The sequence below is a fragment of the Miscanthus floridulus genome, chromosome 6, assembly GCF_019320115.1.
Source record: "Miscanthus floridulus cultivar M001 chromosome 6, ASM1932011v1, whole genome shotgun sequence".
NCBI classification, from domain to species: domain Eukaryota; kingdom Viridiplantae; phylum Streptophyta; class Magnoliopsida; order Poales; family Poaceae; genus Miscanthus; species Miscanthus floridulus.
The window spans coordinates 29,495,875-29,508,954 of record NC_089585.1 but is presented as its reverse complement, the minus strand read 5'-3'; the positions used below and the strand labels follow the sequence as shown (position 1 = coordinate 29,508,954).

The following is a 13,080-nucleotide window of genomic DNA, read 5'->3' as shown; positions in this document are numbered from 1 at the left end:
TAACATGTCCCGTTCTGCATTTCTGCTCACCACCACAATGAGCTACCAGCCAACACCAAGAGATCACAAACATTGATTTTCTAAAAACGTGATCACACGTCCCATTTAGAAATGGCCATAAATAAAATAATAAAAAGGAACCACAACCAATAGGCAGAATAATACAACTGTATGCATATTCATTAAACTTGTACCTAGATACTGGATACCATTGTTGGACTTGTTCGAACTTTGTGAGGACAGGGTAAATATAACAAAAGGCGGTGTATGTCTATTCTCTCACCTAGAGAGAGTTTTGCTTGGATATACTACAAAATCAAGACAGACAAATGCATGGGAAACTGCAGCTAACCTTTAGTGCAGTCAGAACGATCTTGCCAAAAGCAAATTCACCAGGGCAATCTTTGGTTGGTTCATTCAATAGATCAAGGCAGCGAAGAGAGGTTTAGACTGCGAGAGATTGAAGCAAAACATTAGTTTCATAACACACACATGAAAAATCAAGAAATAAGATACGGAAGGTGATAGAGCTGTAGCTAAGCAGCTACAAATTGCAATTTAGACCTGAGAAGCACCATGTGAGTATGCAAGACCCTTAAGCCTAGTCGGGAAATTGACATCATGGGACCCAACAATGTTCTGAATCTCGGTACTCCTGAAAACATAGTTGGCAATGATTTATCAAACAACTGAACCACACACAAGCCTTAAGATTGGAAATAGATGCCTTACAAATTTGGTAGAAAAAACAAGCTTCCTAGGTGATGCAAACAACAAAATAATTCAGACACCCTTAGCACTTCAGCAGAGTAAGGGATTAAGCATATTTGCATGAACAAAAGACAGGCAGCTCTCTTACGAAGTTCAAAATAAAATATTTACACGAAGCGAAAATACTTCCATAGCTGCAAGCTGAAACAGTTGTTCACATTTTCACTCCAGCTAAAGACTCCTTTGCTGAAGTAAATTCGAATGATGGTTTGGATTGATCACGGATGAACTTTGGATTGGATTATTCATTAGGAACATGCCATTGCTCCCTTCGGTGTCAAACTACAGCAATGCATACACGATTTGATGTCAATTGCTACAGCAAACCATAGACGAAGATTAGTCAAGGGACAATGCCTGAATAAAAGGGGGGAAACAAAATACGTGGGACACCCTTTGAACACGAGATTATGTCTGGAAGCAAAAACAAAAAAAAGATTGTGAGGTTAATGTAAATATAATAAAGGAATACCAATTAATAAAGACGGAATTAATTCTGCACACAACTCAGATAAGGTAAATCACATGCAAAGAAAGGAGGGCATTTCTATTTTGTTATTTCTAATTTGAACATCACATGTCTGACAAAAAATATGAGGTATGTTGGCATAGCAGAGTTTGAAATAGATCATGTAGAAACAATGCCATAGCCCATAGGGAAGATGAAAAATAAATTAGTTTTTGCAAAAGAATATAAGTACACGTTGACAACTTGTAATGAGATTTTTACATTATGGCAGGAACCAAAAATGTGAGTTAGTGACCTCTATTTTAACATAACCAATTAGCCTTTCCTTATAGTCACTATATAGCAATAACAGAACAGCATTGGATGTGAAACCAAGGCCGAGAGTCTTGTTTTGAGGTCCAGTAACCCTGACACCTCCTTGGCAAGGTCTCTCTCAGGCAACTTGTTCCAAAATCATGCACATGTGCAACAGGAAGAATTGGCAACGACAGTCACCATCTAACCAATCACCAACTGAACTGATTAAGGATAACAAAGCATGAGAGTAATATAACAAAAAAGCTCCAAACTTAAAAACATAAGGAGACTAACCATTGAATGCCCAATAAATGGCCTGCTCATCTCAAGATCTAGGAGCAGGAAGATTAAAAAAATGTTGGAATGCTTGTCATCTCTATATAGCCTGCTCCTTGCAAAGTTCCATGCCCAGCAAGTGACATGGGAGCAGGAATATTTGTCACCATTGTTTTGTTCTTTCCATTGATGGTCGATCGATCTGCAGGATGGCACAATGCTGCCAACATGGATTGGTGCAACATAGATTTTATCAAAAAAATGTAGCACCTATACAACTAATATGGATAGTGATGAACAAATAAATGGCAGGTAGGAGTAAATTGGCTAATGAAGAATACGACGACAACAAATTTCTTTAGCTAAGCATTCACCTTTTTAGCAATAGAAGGCACAGGGAATAGCTCTTTTGCACTGAAAATTAAATCCATAACCTGCAAAATAGAGGAATCAAAACAAATAGTAATTGCATACATGAAACAGAATATGAATATTTGTGGTCCTTCGGGACACAGGTATGACATAATTGTTAGGCCCCGTTCGGCTTACCCCATATTCAGTTTGTTCGACTTCTTTTTTCAGCTGGAACAGTGTTTTTCTCTCACAACAATTCAGCAAGAACAGTGTTTTCAGCGAGTTTCAGCCAAAATTCTACCAGCCGAACGAGGCCTAGCCAGCTAAGAATACGAATAGGTAGTCTGACATCAGCAAAGACATATACACAGTATATTAGTATTACACCTAGAAACAGAGCATGGATTTAGTAAAAACACCATGAAGAAAGTTTCTCGGATGTACAATAAGAACAGACCTGGAAACATAATAAATAAATTCGACAGAACTGGTTTTATATCACTGTTTGCAATGTCACAGTTTTTTTTGGATAATGATACCACTGAAGTTAGAATAAACAAAATTTTCAGAGAGAAGAGAGCAGAAAGATTCGCAGCCTCAAATCCATTAGCAGGCAATCTGTAGCAAATCCAAGGTGTTCTATTGCACAGGCTAAATCAATTTTTTTTTAAAAAGCAAAGAATGGTCATAGCTGAATCGTTGCCCAGATCCTCAACGACTGCAAGCCGGCCACCCATCACCGGACTTTGACTCCCGGACGGCTTGCATTTTCGGCAGTGCGTTCGGCACCTCTGCTGGCGCCCCATCAGCAGAGCTCTGCCCCTGCCTCATCCTTGGTGCATGCAGCCAGCACGTGCCGTGTGACAGCGAGGACTGGGAGTGGAAAACGACGGAAGCCGTGCACAACACATGAGATCGAAAAGACAGCAAGCGTAGATGAATGGAGAAAAGGAAGCAAGACAGGGACTAATCGATGGACGCGAGGGAGGCATAGACCTATGCAGGTGCAGCAACCTCGACGGCAATGGTGCGGCCACGGCAGGAGCAGTCGGGCCTGTCGAAGCAGCTGCGCGGAGAAGAAGGGGCAGTGGGTAAGCGAGACAGAGGCATAAGGCGCAGGCGACAGATGCAGCGTGGCAGGGGCATAAGGAGCAGGCGCCGAGGTCGTGGCGCGGCGTGTGGAGAAGCGCGCCTCCGAGGGTGGGCGACGGCTCCTAGGCGCAACGCCTAGATACGCTGGGACTGGGCCAGACCAAACTTGGGCCCATCAATCAATTAAAATTATAGAAGAGGGAAAGGAGGGGTGTGCCGCGCGTATGAGTGGGCCTGAGGAAACGCGTGTCCCAACCGCGAGACAGGCGTAGCCGCGTAGGCAGCCGCAGCACCGAGCAGAGGAGGTGGGGATCGTTTGCGGGAGCAGACTACGTGGAGGGCAGCGACTGGAGGACTGATACGTGAACAGTAACCAGGATAGTTGCGGTACCGCGGATTCCAGGTGCTATATGGAGTTTATTATTATTATACTATTTTTTCTTGTGAGATACTAGCAATGTTTTAAATCGCCGGCTATGCCTCTTAGCTGCTGGCCTTTTGAACAGCTAAGCGCAGCTATAGCGGGAGATAGCTGCAGCTATGCCATTTAGCTGTTAAAAAAATAGAAAAAAGACATGACCTTGGCATAACTTCATAACCATTACCAATTGATACATAACCAGTTCAAAGGAGTACATTACAGGTTCATAGGAGTACATTACATCACAGGCTAAGTGGAACAGAATACTGAAACACATTGAACTATGATTCCAGCACTAAATGGATTTATGACAATGATAGCAGCCGCTACAACACATTGCTCATACAAGACTGCTCTAAATGGATTTGTCAGGAACTGAATTCAGAGAGTCCAGCACTTACTTTGTTGATCTGCCATGGTGAAGCCGAAGACAAAGCCGCTGCCGCTTGGGGCCCCCTCGCCGCCACCGCCGCCGCTTGGATCTGGAGGAACAGATGGCTCTCTGAAAGTCCGAATCACCGTTTTCTACTGGAGTCGATTGATGCAGGCCTGGTGGATGAACGACTTACCATTACGACCACATTGACAAAGCTGAAGTGAAAAGTTCATTTCCATTGCCAAGGGAAGCAGGCCTCTGTTGAAGCACCAGAACACTTCCAGATGGCGGAACTGCACATTGGCTTCATTGCATAGCACTTTGAAAGTATATGCGGCTAACCACACTGGGTTCTAGAATTCTTCCGAAAGCACAAAAACAAAGGGACAACTTAGCTGGAAGACTTTACACCATGCTAATTACAGCACAGAACATCCAAGATCCCAAGGTGCTAAAACTGCTGCAACTAACAGCTTAGAATTTGGAGACCAAACACTGATCAGGTGGCCATGGCAGTAGCAACACCACAGACCCACGAGGCGCAAAACAGTGGCACCAAGGTGAAAGCCAAGTACTCTGGACATAAGCTGAACAGTGAACATCATCTAGTGACGGCAACAGTATAAGGAACTGAGCAGTTGATTTGCAATACAATGTTGTCTGCTCGATCAGTTGAATTAAATCTTGATTGCACTCTGCTGGTCCAGGCTTCACAAACTGACTAATCATTTGATTTGGTGGTGGCCTCATTGACATCAAGACTGCAAACTCTATAAGGCAATATCCAGTGCATATGCAGAGACTACGAATATCGATTCACCGGCTACCCATGAAATTGAGGAACCCCAAAGCACAGCAACCACCCAGAGAATTGCCATGTCAATGTAGCACCTGCACTGAGTGATAGCTCCACATTTCGTCGAACACCCTAGATGCATGAACGGAGTGAGCACCTCAGCCAGGACCAGCGAGGATGCATCTCGTGGTGGAGTAGAGATTGGTGAAGCCGTAGCCGCATCCCGTGGTGGTGGTGGTGGTAGGAGAGTAGGCGCTGCGTCATGGCAGCGAGCTCTGCGAGGAGGTAGGGGGCACCGAGGTGCGGAAGGTGGTCCTCAGTCTGGAGGAACTCCACGGTGGTGCGGCCGTCGACGTCGGCGTGGCTGAGGTCGACGGAGGGAATGACGGTGAGGTCGGGGTCCTGCGGCGAGGGCACACAAAAGCTGCCGTGGTAGGCGCACGCATTGGTGCCCGACCTCGAGCCCATCAGGCTGTACGGGTTGGAGAGGATGGCGCGCCTCCACGCCTGCAGTGCGACGCCTTGGTCCAGCACCAACTGCGCGTGCTCCCGGAGGGATGCCACCGGGGACCAGGAGAGCTCGACACGGATGTCGACGCGCCCGAGCTCGTCAGACGGGGAGGCGGTGCCCACGCTGCGGTGATCTCTTGTGCGGCCTTCTTGTATGTGGATTACCAAGCCGCGAGGAGAAGAGATGGCTTCGAGTTTGAGCGGAGACGGTCGCACCAGACACCGGCTACCGCGCCGCTTGGGAAACCCTTGCCGCCGCCACCGCTGAAGCCCAGAAGAAGCAGCCGCCGCCGCCGCCTCTTTTTGCGCGATAGAGAGACCGAAAGGGATGGGACTTGGAGCTAGGGTTGCTGCTTGCTGCTTGCCGGGTCCTTACGGTGGGGGTGGGGGCTGCTGCTGGGCTGTTGTTGGGCCGGCGAAAATCTTGGGCTCTCGCGTGGTAGAAGCTGCTGGGCTGCCGCTAAAATGTGCCCAGCTATAGCGGCTATCTCCGGATATTAGCTGATTTGGTTTCATAGCGCTAAAAATTGCATATCTTAGCTTCTACCTTGTCCAGCAGCTATCTCCAGCTATAGCTTCAGCTATAGCCGGCTATTTAAAACTTTGGATACTAGTATGCTCCGCATGTTCTTTTCTTGCCAATTTGTGATGATGAGTAAATAGCTTTTACATGCTTTTATTTAGTAAATTTTTCCTGTTACGATGCTAGCTTTGCTAAAAAAACATGATTCTTTTGGTTATTCTCTACTATTTTCTAATTTCGCAAATATTATAAATGTTACTCCTTACGTGAAAATGCTTATACATATTCACTTCCACTTTAAAAATAACAAGATAATGTGCAAACTCATGTACCTTCGTCCTAGAATGACAAGCATATATTCCGTATAGGAAAACGTCAAATATTACGAACTTCAACTAGCAATGAGTCAAATTATAATATTGTATATAAGTTTAGGACATAAAACTTGAATCAATAGTTTTGTATTCAGAGTGCACGAATTTAAAATGATGTTGATCCTTTAGCAAATGACAACATATTGCATTAAGGAACAAAATCTATTTCATATGATTTTTCCCTGTTCAAATACACTTACCATTTTTGTATTGAGGAGCACCTCCAAAAGCTCCTTAAAACAATTCATAAATTTGTTTTAGGAAAAGGGGGAAAAGGTTCTCAACAGTTTTGCAAAACAACTCTCTAAAAATAACCACTTGTTAAATCTCCCTCTCAACTCCCACATTGAGCATGCCTTCTGCGCTTGCGTTTTGTGAGTTTTAGGAATCTAACTATTAGAAACTATTGGAGAAATGAAGAAAAAGTAGAGCTCTCCAATCATTTTAATTCACTTGGCATAAACATTGGTTTACCAAGCGTTTTTAAGAAACTTCTGAAGATGGTTTTAGATCCATTATCTCATATACATGTTTTCCAACAAACATAATAAAACCTTAGATTTTTTTTATAAAGTATATTATTTACATTTCTTAGCCTTTTATTAACAAAATTGCTCAAATGTATTTTTATGTGACCTTTTATCCTTGCAAAAGGACTCAGGGCAATTGGGTCTATTTAGAAACAACCAACTGATGAGTTCAATTGACTGGACTACAAAACCAGTCATTTCAACCAAATGATTTTTAAAACAACTAGTTCTGCCAACTGCATTTAAATCACATGTTCAATTTGTTTTGCACAAGAAAATCACATGTTCAATTAGCGGTACCTGCTTACTAGTTACTGCCAATTCAAATGGCAGTAGTGTAGTATGCGGTGCCATGGAGGCCTCAATGGTATTTACATAACATTAATTTACCTAAGGTTTTTAAAATACCACTTATATGAAGGCCATAGGACTTTAGATTTGCAAAAACTTTGTCTATGGCATTTATTTTTGCAAAAAATAAAATAAAATAAAAGACAAAGAAATTTGTCATTCCTGCACAGAACTACCCATATGTCCATAGTTGATGGATCTGAGGAAAAAGTCCTTTCTAAATCCGTTTAAATTACCTCTCTATCTTGTTTAGAAGTGATTTTGAAGGCGATTTCATCCTCATTTAGTTAAAAATCCAATAAGTACATAAAAAAATAAACCATGAACAATATCTATAAGCCTCTTAAACTGTACGAAAATCCTAGAGATAGATTTCAAGAACAAAAACCCTAATAGAATATTTAGAACTCCTCAAAGTGTATATAAAATATTCCAAAAATATATTCAAGTCTAAAAATAAAAAAATATCAAGAAAAATATGAAACTTTCTTAAAAATATATACTTGATCTCAAACATGTTTTGAAAACTTTCTACAATAAAATCATGAGATGCAACTAGCATGAATTTGCATTCTTGTTGGTTGCATCTAATATTTTTTGTTGTAGAAATTTTTTAAAATGCATTTGGACATCATTAAGAATGTTTGCAAATTTTTTAGTTTTCCTGGATATTTTTCTCATTTTCCTAGAGTTTGATATAATTTTTAGAATCTTCTAGAGATATTTTTACGAGGTCTAAATAAAGATTAGACGTTTTATATCCCAATATATCTCTTGATTTTTTCTTGGAATTTTTAGAAGCTTAAAGAGTTTTTTTGTGGTTTCAAAACCTTATTAGGTATTTACTACTCACTCTATTTCAAATTATAAAGCGTTTTGGTTTTTCTAGATTCATAACTTTTGCTATGCACCTAGATATAAATTATGTCTAGATACATAACAAAAAACTATTATGTATCTAGAAATATCAAAACATCTTATAATTTAGAACGGAGGAAGTAGTTTTTTTAATATCTAATATATTGGACTAGTGGAAAACAACGCTGCTTTCAATTCCTAAAGATCAATGGCGCACCTTCAATGGATAGGCCATTTACATCATGCGGAGCCTGCTGAAAGAGCGCAGCCTTTCCATTCAGTTCAGCCACTAGATTTTTCGACAATTAACACTCTTCAGCCGTTCAGGTGGCTGAGCAAACCAAAGAAAATTTGGAGAAATATAGGAGGTACTTCAGAAAACGCTCCTATTAGCTTTCTGCTGTTTTTTTTTTTTGCTTCAGATTCAAACCTTTTGAGTTAACTTTTTTTTTTTTTGAGAAATACCTTTTCAGTTAGCTGTTCCGTTCTACTGTGTCAACCACAGTGGCGGAGCGTGGCCCAAGAATAAAAAGAGTGGGCCGAATTGGTCAGCTCCTAGTCGGCTCGATCCTTTCATGTTGCACTTAGCATGTCTTCCTGGCCTTAGGCCAGTCAAAATGGAGGTTTCATAAGGGTTTCATTCTCATTAATTACTATGACACATCAGCATTTTGGATGACTTGTCATGATAATTATGAAGAGAGAGATGATCAGAGTTTCGTGGGGATGAAACTCAACTGGCTCAGTTACCTATGCCGATGAAACCGAATGAAACGCGCATTGAGGGGCCGAGAGTTTCATCGGGAGATCCCGTGCGGCACCCGACGGTCACCTGCGCATCGTCAACCCACGTTCCCACAATCACCAGCGAGCAGCCTGTCGCACCGGAGAGGTCGCCGCGCCTCCTGCCTGCCGTGCGGAGGAGCTCGCCGTGCCTCCCGCCTGGAGCCGCTCCGGGGAAGAAGCCGACCCAGGTGAATCGACGAGGACCTTGCGGCGGTGGTGGTGAGGTCGGTCCGTCGTCCATCTTGGCACCTCCATGTGCCCCGCGGCTACGGTGACGTATTCTGCCGTGCCTCCAACCATGCCGTACGAGATGACGGACAAGAGCGGCAGCGGTTGTGCCGGTGTTCATGAGTGGACAAGAAGCATCCAACGAAAGGGAGGATAAGGCCTCCATTCTTTTTTTATTTGATTTGATTGACAAGTCCAGAGCTAAGGGACGTTTTTGCTAGGTACGCATGATTTATTTGCCAACATGGTCATGTTCCAGCATGTTAATATACTTAGTTTAGATACGATGTCTAATGGCTATACAAATCGCATGGCACATTTGATCACAATACCATACAAGAATTAAATGTCAAAGATAGCCTATGAAATCGTGAAATGAAACTGCACATTGAGAGAGGTAATTTCATTTTTCAATTTCAATCTGTAAGCTGACGTGGCTGTGTTGAAAACTGTGATATGAAACCTGCATTGAGACTGGCCTTAGAGCCTCTTGTATATAAACTTTTTTCTCTATTTATTAATTGATGAATGACAGAGTTCCTGTCATTACATTAAAAACATTTCCAATCTAGATAATCTGGATAGTGCGGTAATTTAAATTATTTTAAGAATTGAGGGGAAAAAGATGTCTGATTTAGAATCAAGGAGGAAAATCGAACTAAGCAAGAGGTAGATTAGATGTGACATTTTCCGTAGATCTAACCATCCATTAACCCCCTAGCCTTCGAAAATGAGCCGTCAAAGGGAATAACATGCACTGCACACCAATCTTTAAAGAAAAAGGACTAGTTTTTATTTTATATAGATGTTCGTGCAAATCGATAGACGATCGCACATTATTCGGACGGCCAGGCCATAGACGCCATATAGCTTTATTTGCCAAAACCCGCAGGCAAAGCAGCAGGTTGGTCCAGATCGGCCATCCCAGTTAAGAGCAAGTCTGCTGCGTTCCGTCGGAGAGATGGAGCGTGCAGCCTTTGGGCGCTAGGCAGCAGTTGCACCTCGCCGGGAGCTTCTCGGAGCCGGACGACGGGCAGGTCACGTAGTCCACTTCGAGGCAGTACTGGGGGCAGGCGACGGTGCCCTCTATCCCCTCCTGCCCCTGCTGCCCCAGCAGCACGACACCTGCGGTCACACACGCACATGCATCCTTGTTTTATAATGAAATAAAAGACAACAAAATAGCATCAGCCGACTTATCAGCCATAGAAACGATGAACAGCTCAATGGTTTCTCCGCTCATTAGTTGATCTATCTATGCCTTCAATCTGAGTAGTTCGATGATACAGGATTGAGGATTTTACCGATCAGGAGGAGGGCGCAGGTGACGTAGAATCTGGATGCAGCCATGCCTTCACCCTTGAGCTGAGTCGATCTGACCACGGCAACTGTGAAATGGTGGTGTCTTCGCCAATGCAAGCGGCCGGCTGGTCCCTTTATATATAGGAAACTGCTGCTGGCCATCTCTTTTGGAACACTGCTGTGTGCTCCAGCGTAGGTCTACGTTGAAATGCACACTTCTCCGAATTTGAAGTCAACTAAGTCAGGCTTGAATTGTTGGTGGCCACATGCCTACATGATAATGATGATGACCTTTTTGGATCTTGGACCAGAATCGTCATTGCAATGGTAACGAACTGTTTCAGGTTGCAGTTTGTCCATGGTTCGGCTTGACCAAGGAAAGATAATTGTTGCAAGAGGTAACGGACTTTCTTGTACCCGTACTTTCTTCTAATAAAGATGCATGCATTGACAATCATTACAAAGAGATACCACATGTCTCAGCAATAAAACATAGACCTAAGACATAAAAAACTTTGATGTACCAAAGGAAAACATCAAACTAAAGTAAAGCAAGAGATTCAAAATCTTCAGATTGCAGCTTGAGTAATCGTCCTTTCGTGGCTAGCTTGTCCCATAATGTGTATACGAGCTGAATAGTATAGGAGAAGAGAAACAGCTCTATCTGCTACTTGAAGCTCTAACCACCAAACCAATACCTCTAACATAAGCATCCACACTTCCACCTGAATAGGCATCTCGGGAATATGCTGGATACCAATAGCTATTGAAGACTTTTTTTTTTTGCGAGTAAGCTATTGAAGACTTTGAATTGGGCAATCATGATAAATGCATAAATAGGACATCCACACAAAAATCCTCCAAAGGGGCACTTCCAACAAAGACACGACTATAGTTGCCGCCGCCACTTGTCTAGAATAGGGCAACATTTTGACCTGAACACCTAATGATGGGGTAGGATGAGATGCAACAATGTCGCCTCTAAGGAGGATAATGGCACTTAAATAACGGTGACATCACGGTCGAGACCCACATAAAGACCGGTATAGATTTCGCCAACATACACCAACCCACCACAACAAAGCCTATAGGGTCGACAAAGCACGTCCCATACCACGTCATCACCACACACTCGGGACATAGCACTCAAAGCTCAAAGACAATGGAAGGGCGTTCCATACCACACCATTGCCAAACGTCGAGGCCCTAAGTGCCTATTGCTATCCATGTCCGTGCGTGCACGATTGGGTCACCGGATTGTGCTTGTGACAAAGACAACCACAGTACAGGGACGACTAGTCCCGTGGGGACGAGCATGTTGAGGAAGGCGTTGGGAACTACCCACACAAAGAGGAGGCCAGCCACGCCGCTACAACCAACGCACTGTATGGAGGTGGAGGGGAAGCACCACCACCAAGTCGACCATCAAGAACCGCACCATCCATGATCCACCACTGGAGCAGGATGAATCCCACGGCAGTACACGAGGCACCCACACGGATTCAACCGAATACCATACTGATTTTGTCATTGGAGCAAGAAGAGATGACAGTGATGAGTAGAAACAAAGCCAGGATGGGATATGAGGATTGCTCCGACTGTCGTCGTCCTTGCAGCTAGTTGGGCCCTCCAGACAACGTACTCAGGCAGTGGCAATGTGCAGACAGTGTTGCGTAGGGTTTGACGACGCTAGATCAGATCCTCCGTGCGACCGTGCCTTCCGACTGCGCGCGATGCAGCCCAGGCATGCAATGCAAAATAAGTTACACAAAGTCACAAAACATATATAGAGGATCGATGGCCCTGGGCAAAGCAAGCTTTATTTGCCGAAGAAGTTAACCGGCTATCTGGCCTGCTGGTAGCTATAGCTAAGCAGGTTGCTGGTCCAGAGATTATTGTTATTACATGGCTTCGCTTCCTAGCCAGTATTCAGTATACGTAGTACCACTTGTGAAACAAGGACGCGGAGGAAACCAGCACGCCATCATCGGCCATCCCAACTAAGAGCAAGTCTGCTGCGTCCCGTCGGAGAGATGGAGCGTGCAGCCTTTGGGCGCCCGCGCCAGGCAGCAGTTGCACTTCGCCGGGAGCTTCTCGGAGCCGGAGGACGGGCAGGTCATGTAGTCCACTTGCAGGCAGTAGAGAGGGCACACGACGGCCTCGGTGCCGGTCTGCTCCTGCCCGAGCAGCACAGCACCTTCAACAACTCCTTCAGAGTTAGTTTCATAGTACATGTATCTATATATCCGGTGTCACAGGTGAGATATATACATCAATTCAGGCTAGCTTAATGGAGATATAACTTGACGAAGAGTTCAACATAAAGATCGGTTAGGAGTTCTTGATTATTACCAATTAGGAGGAGAGCGCAGGTCATGTGGAATCTGGAGGTAGCCATGCCTGCAGACTGCAAGTTACTCCGGTCAGCCAGCTGATCAATTCTTATGATGCACCGCAAGTGCAAACTATGTGGTTTTGTTCTGCGTTCTGCTCATCGGCTAACCCCTTGCATGTATATATAGAAAAGTATTGCCTTAGATTTCAGATCAGTACGTACTGATATGGGCACTAGCGTCTACGTCAAAATGCACGGTTTTGAGACCAGATTGTGCCAAGTGCCAACAGGTAAATATCCAGAAAAACAACTCCAAAATGCACGATTTTCGTAGTTCCAAGTCAACTAAGTCGGGCTGAAGTCGGACCAGATTGTGCCAACAGGTACATGTCCAGAAAACCAACGCCAAATTTCACGGTTTTCGTAGTTCC

General features: G+C 43.8%; 2 protein-coding genes across 2 annotated transcripts; both read right to left on the bottom strand.

Annotated features, from left to right (window-relative positions):
- Positions 1 to 9,599: 9,599 nt before the first annotated feature.
- On the bottom strand, positions 9,600 to 10,455 carry LOC136457976 (proteinase inhibitor PSI-1.2-like). The gene is made up of 2 exons (XM_066457995.1): positions 10,317 to 10,455; positions 9,600 to 10,137 (listed from the first exon to the last, which is right to left on the bottom strand). Exons 1-2 carry the CDS (start codon positions 10,360 to 10,362, stop codon positions 9,941 to 9,943), a joined length of 243 nt encoding a protein of 80 aa, XP_066314092.1. The 5' UTR covers positions 10,363 to 10,455; the 3' UTR covers positions 9,600 to 9,940.
- Positions 10,456 to 12,118: 1,663 nt separating this feature from the next.
- Positions 12,119 to 12,791, bottom strand: LOC136457975 (uncharacterized). The gene is made up of 2 exons (XM_066457994.1): positions 12,667 to 12,791; positions 12,119 to 12,511 (listed from the first exon to the last, which is right to left on the bottom strand). Exons 1-2 carry the CDS (start codon positions 12,710 to 12,712, stop codon positions 12,315 to 12,317), a joined length of 243 nt encoding a protein of 80 aa, XP_066314091.1. The 5' UTR covers positions 12,713 to 12,791; the 3' UTR covers positions 12,119 to 12,314.
- Positions 12,792 to 13,080: the final 289 nt, after the last annotated feature.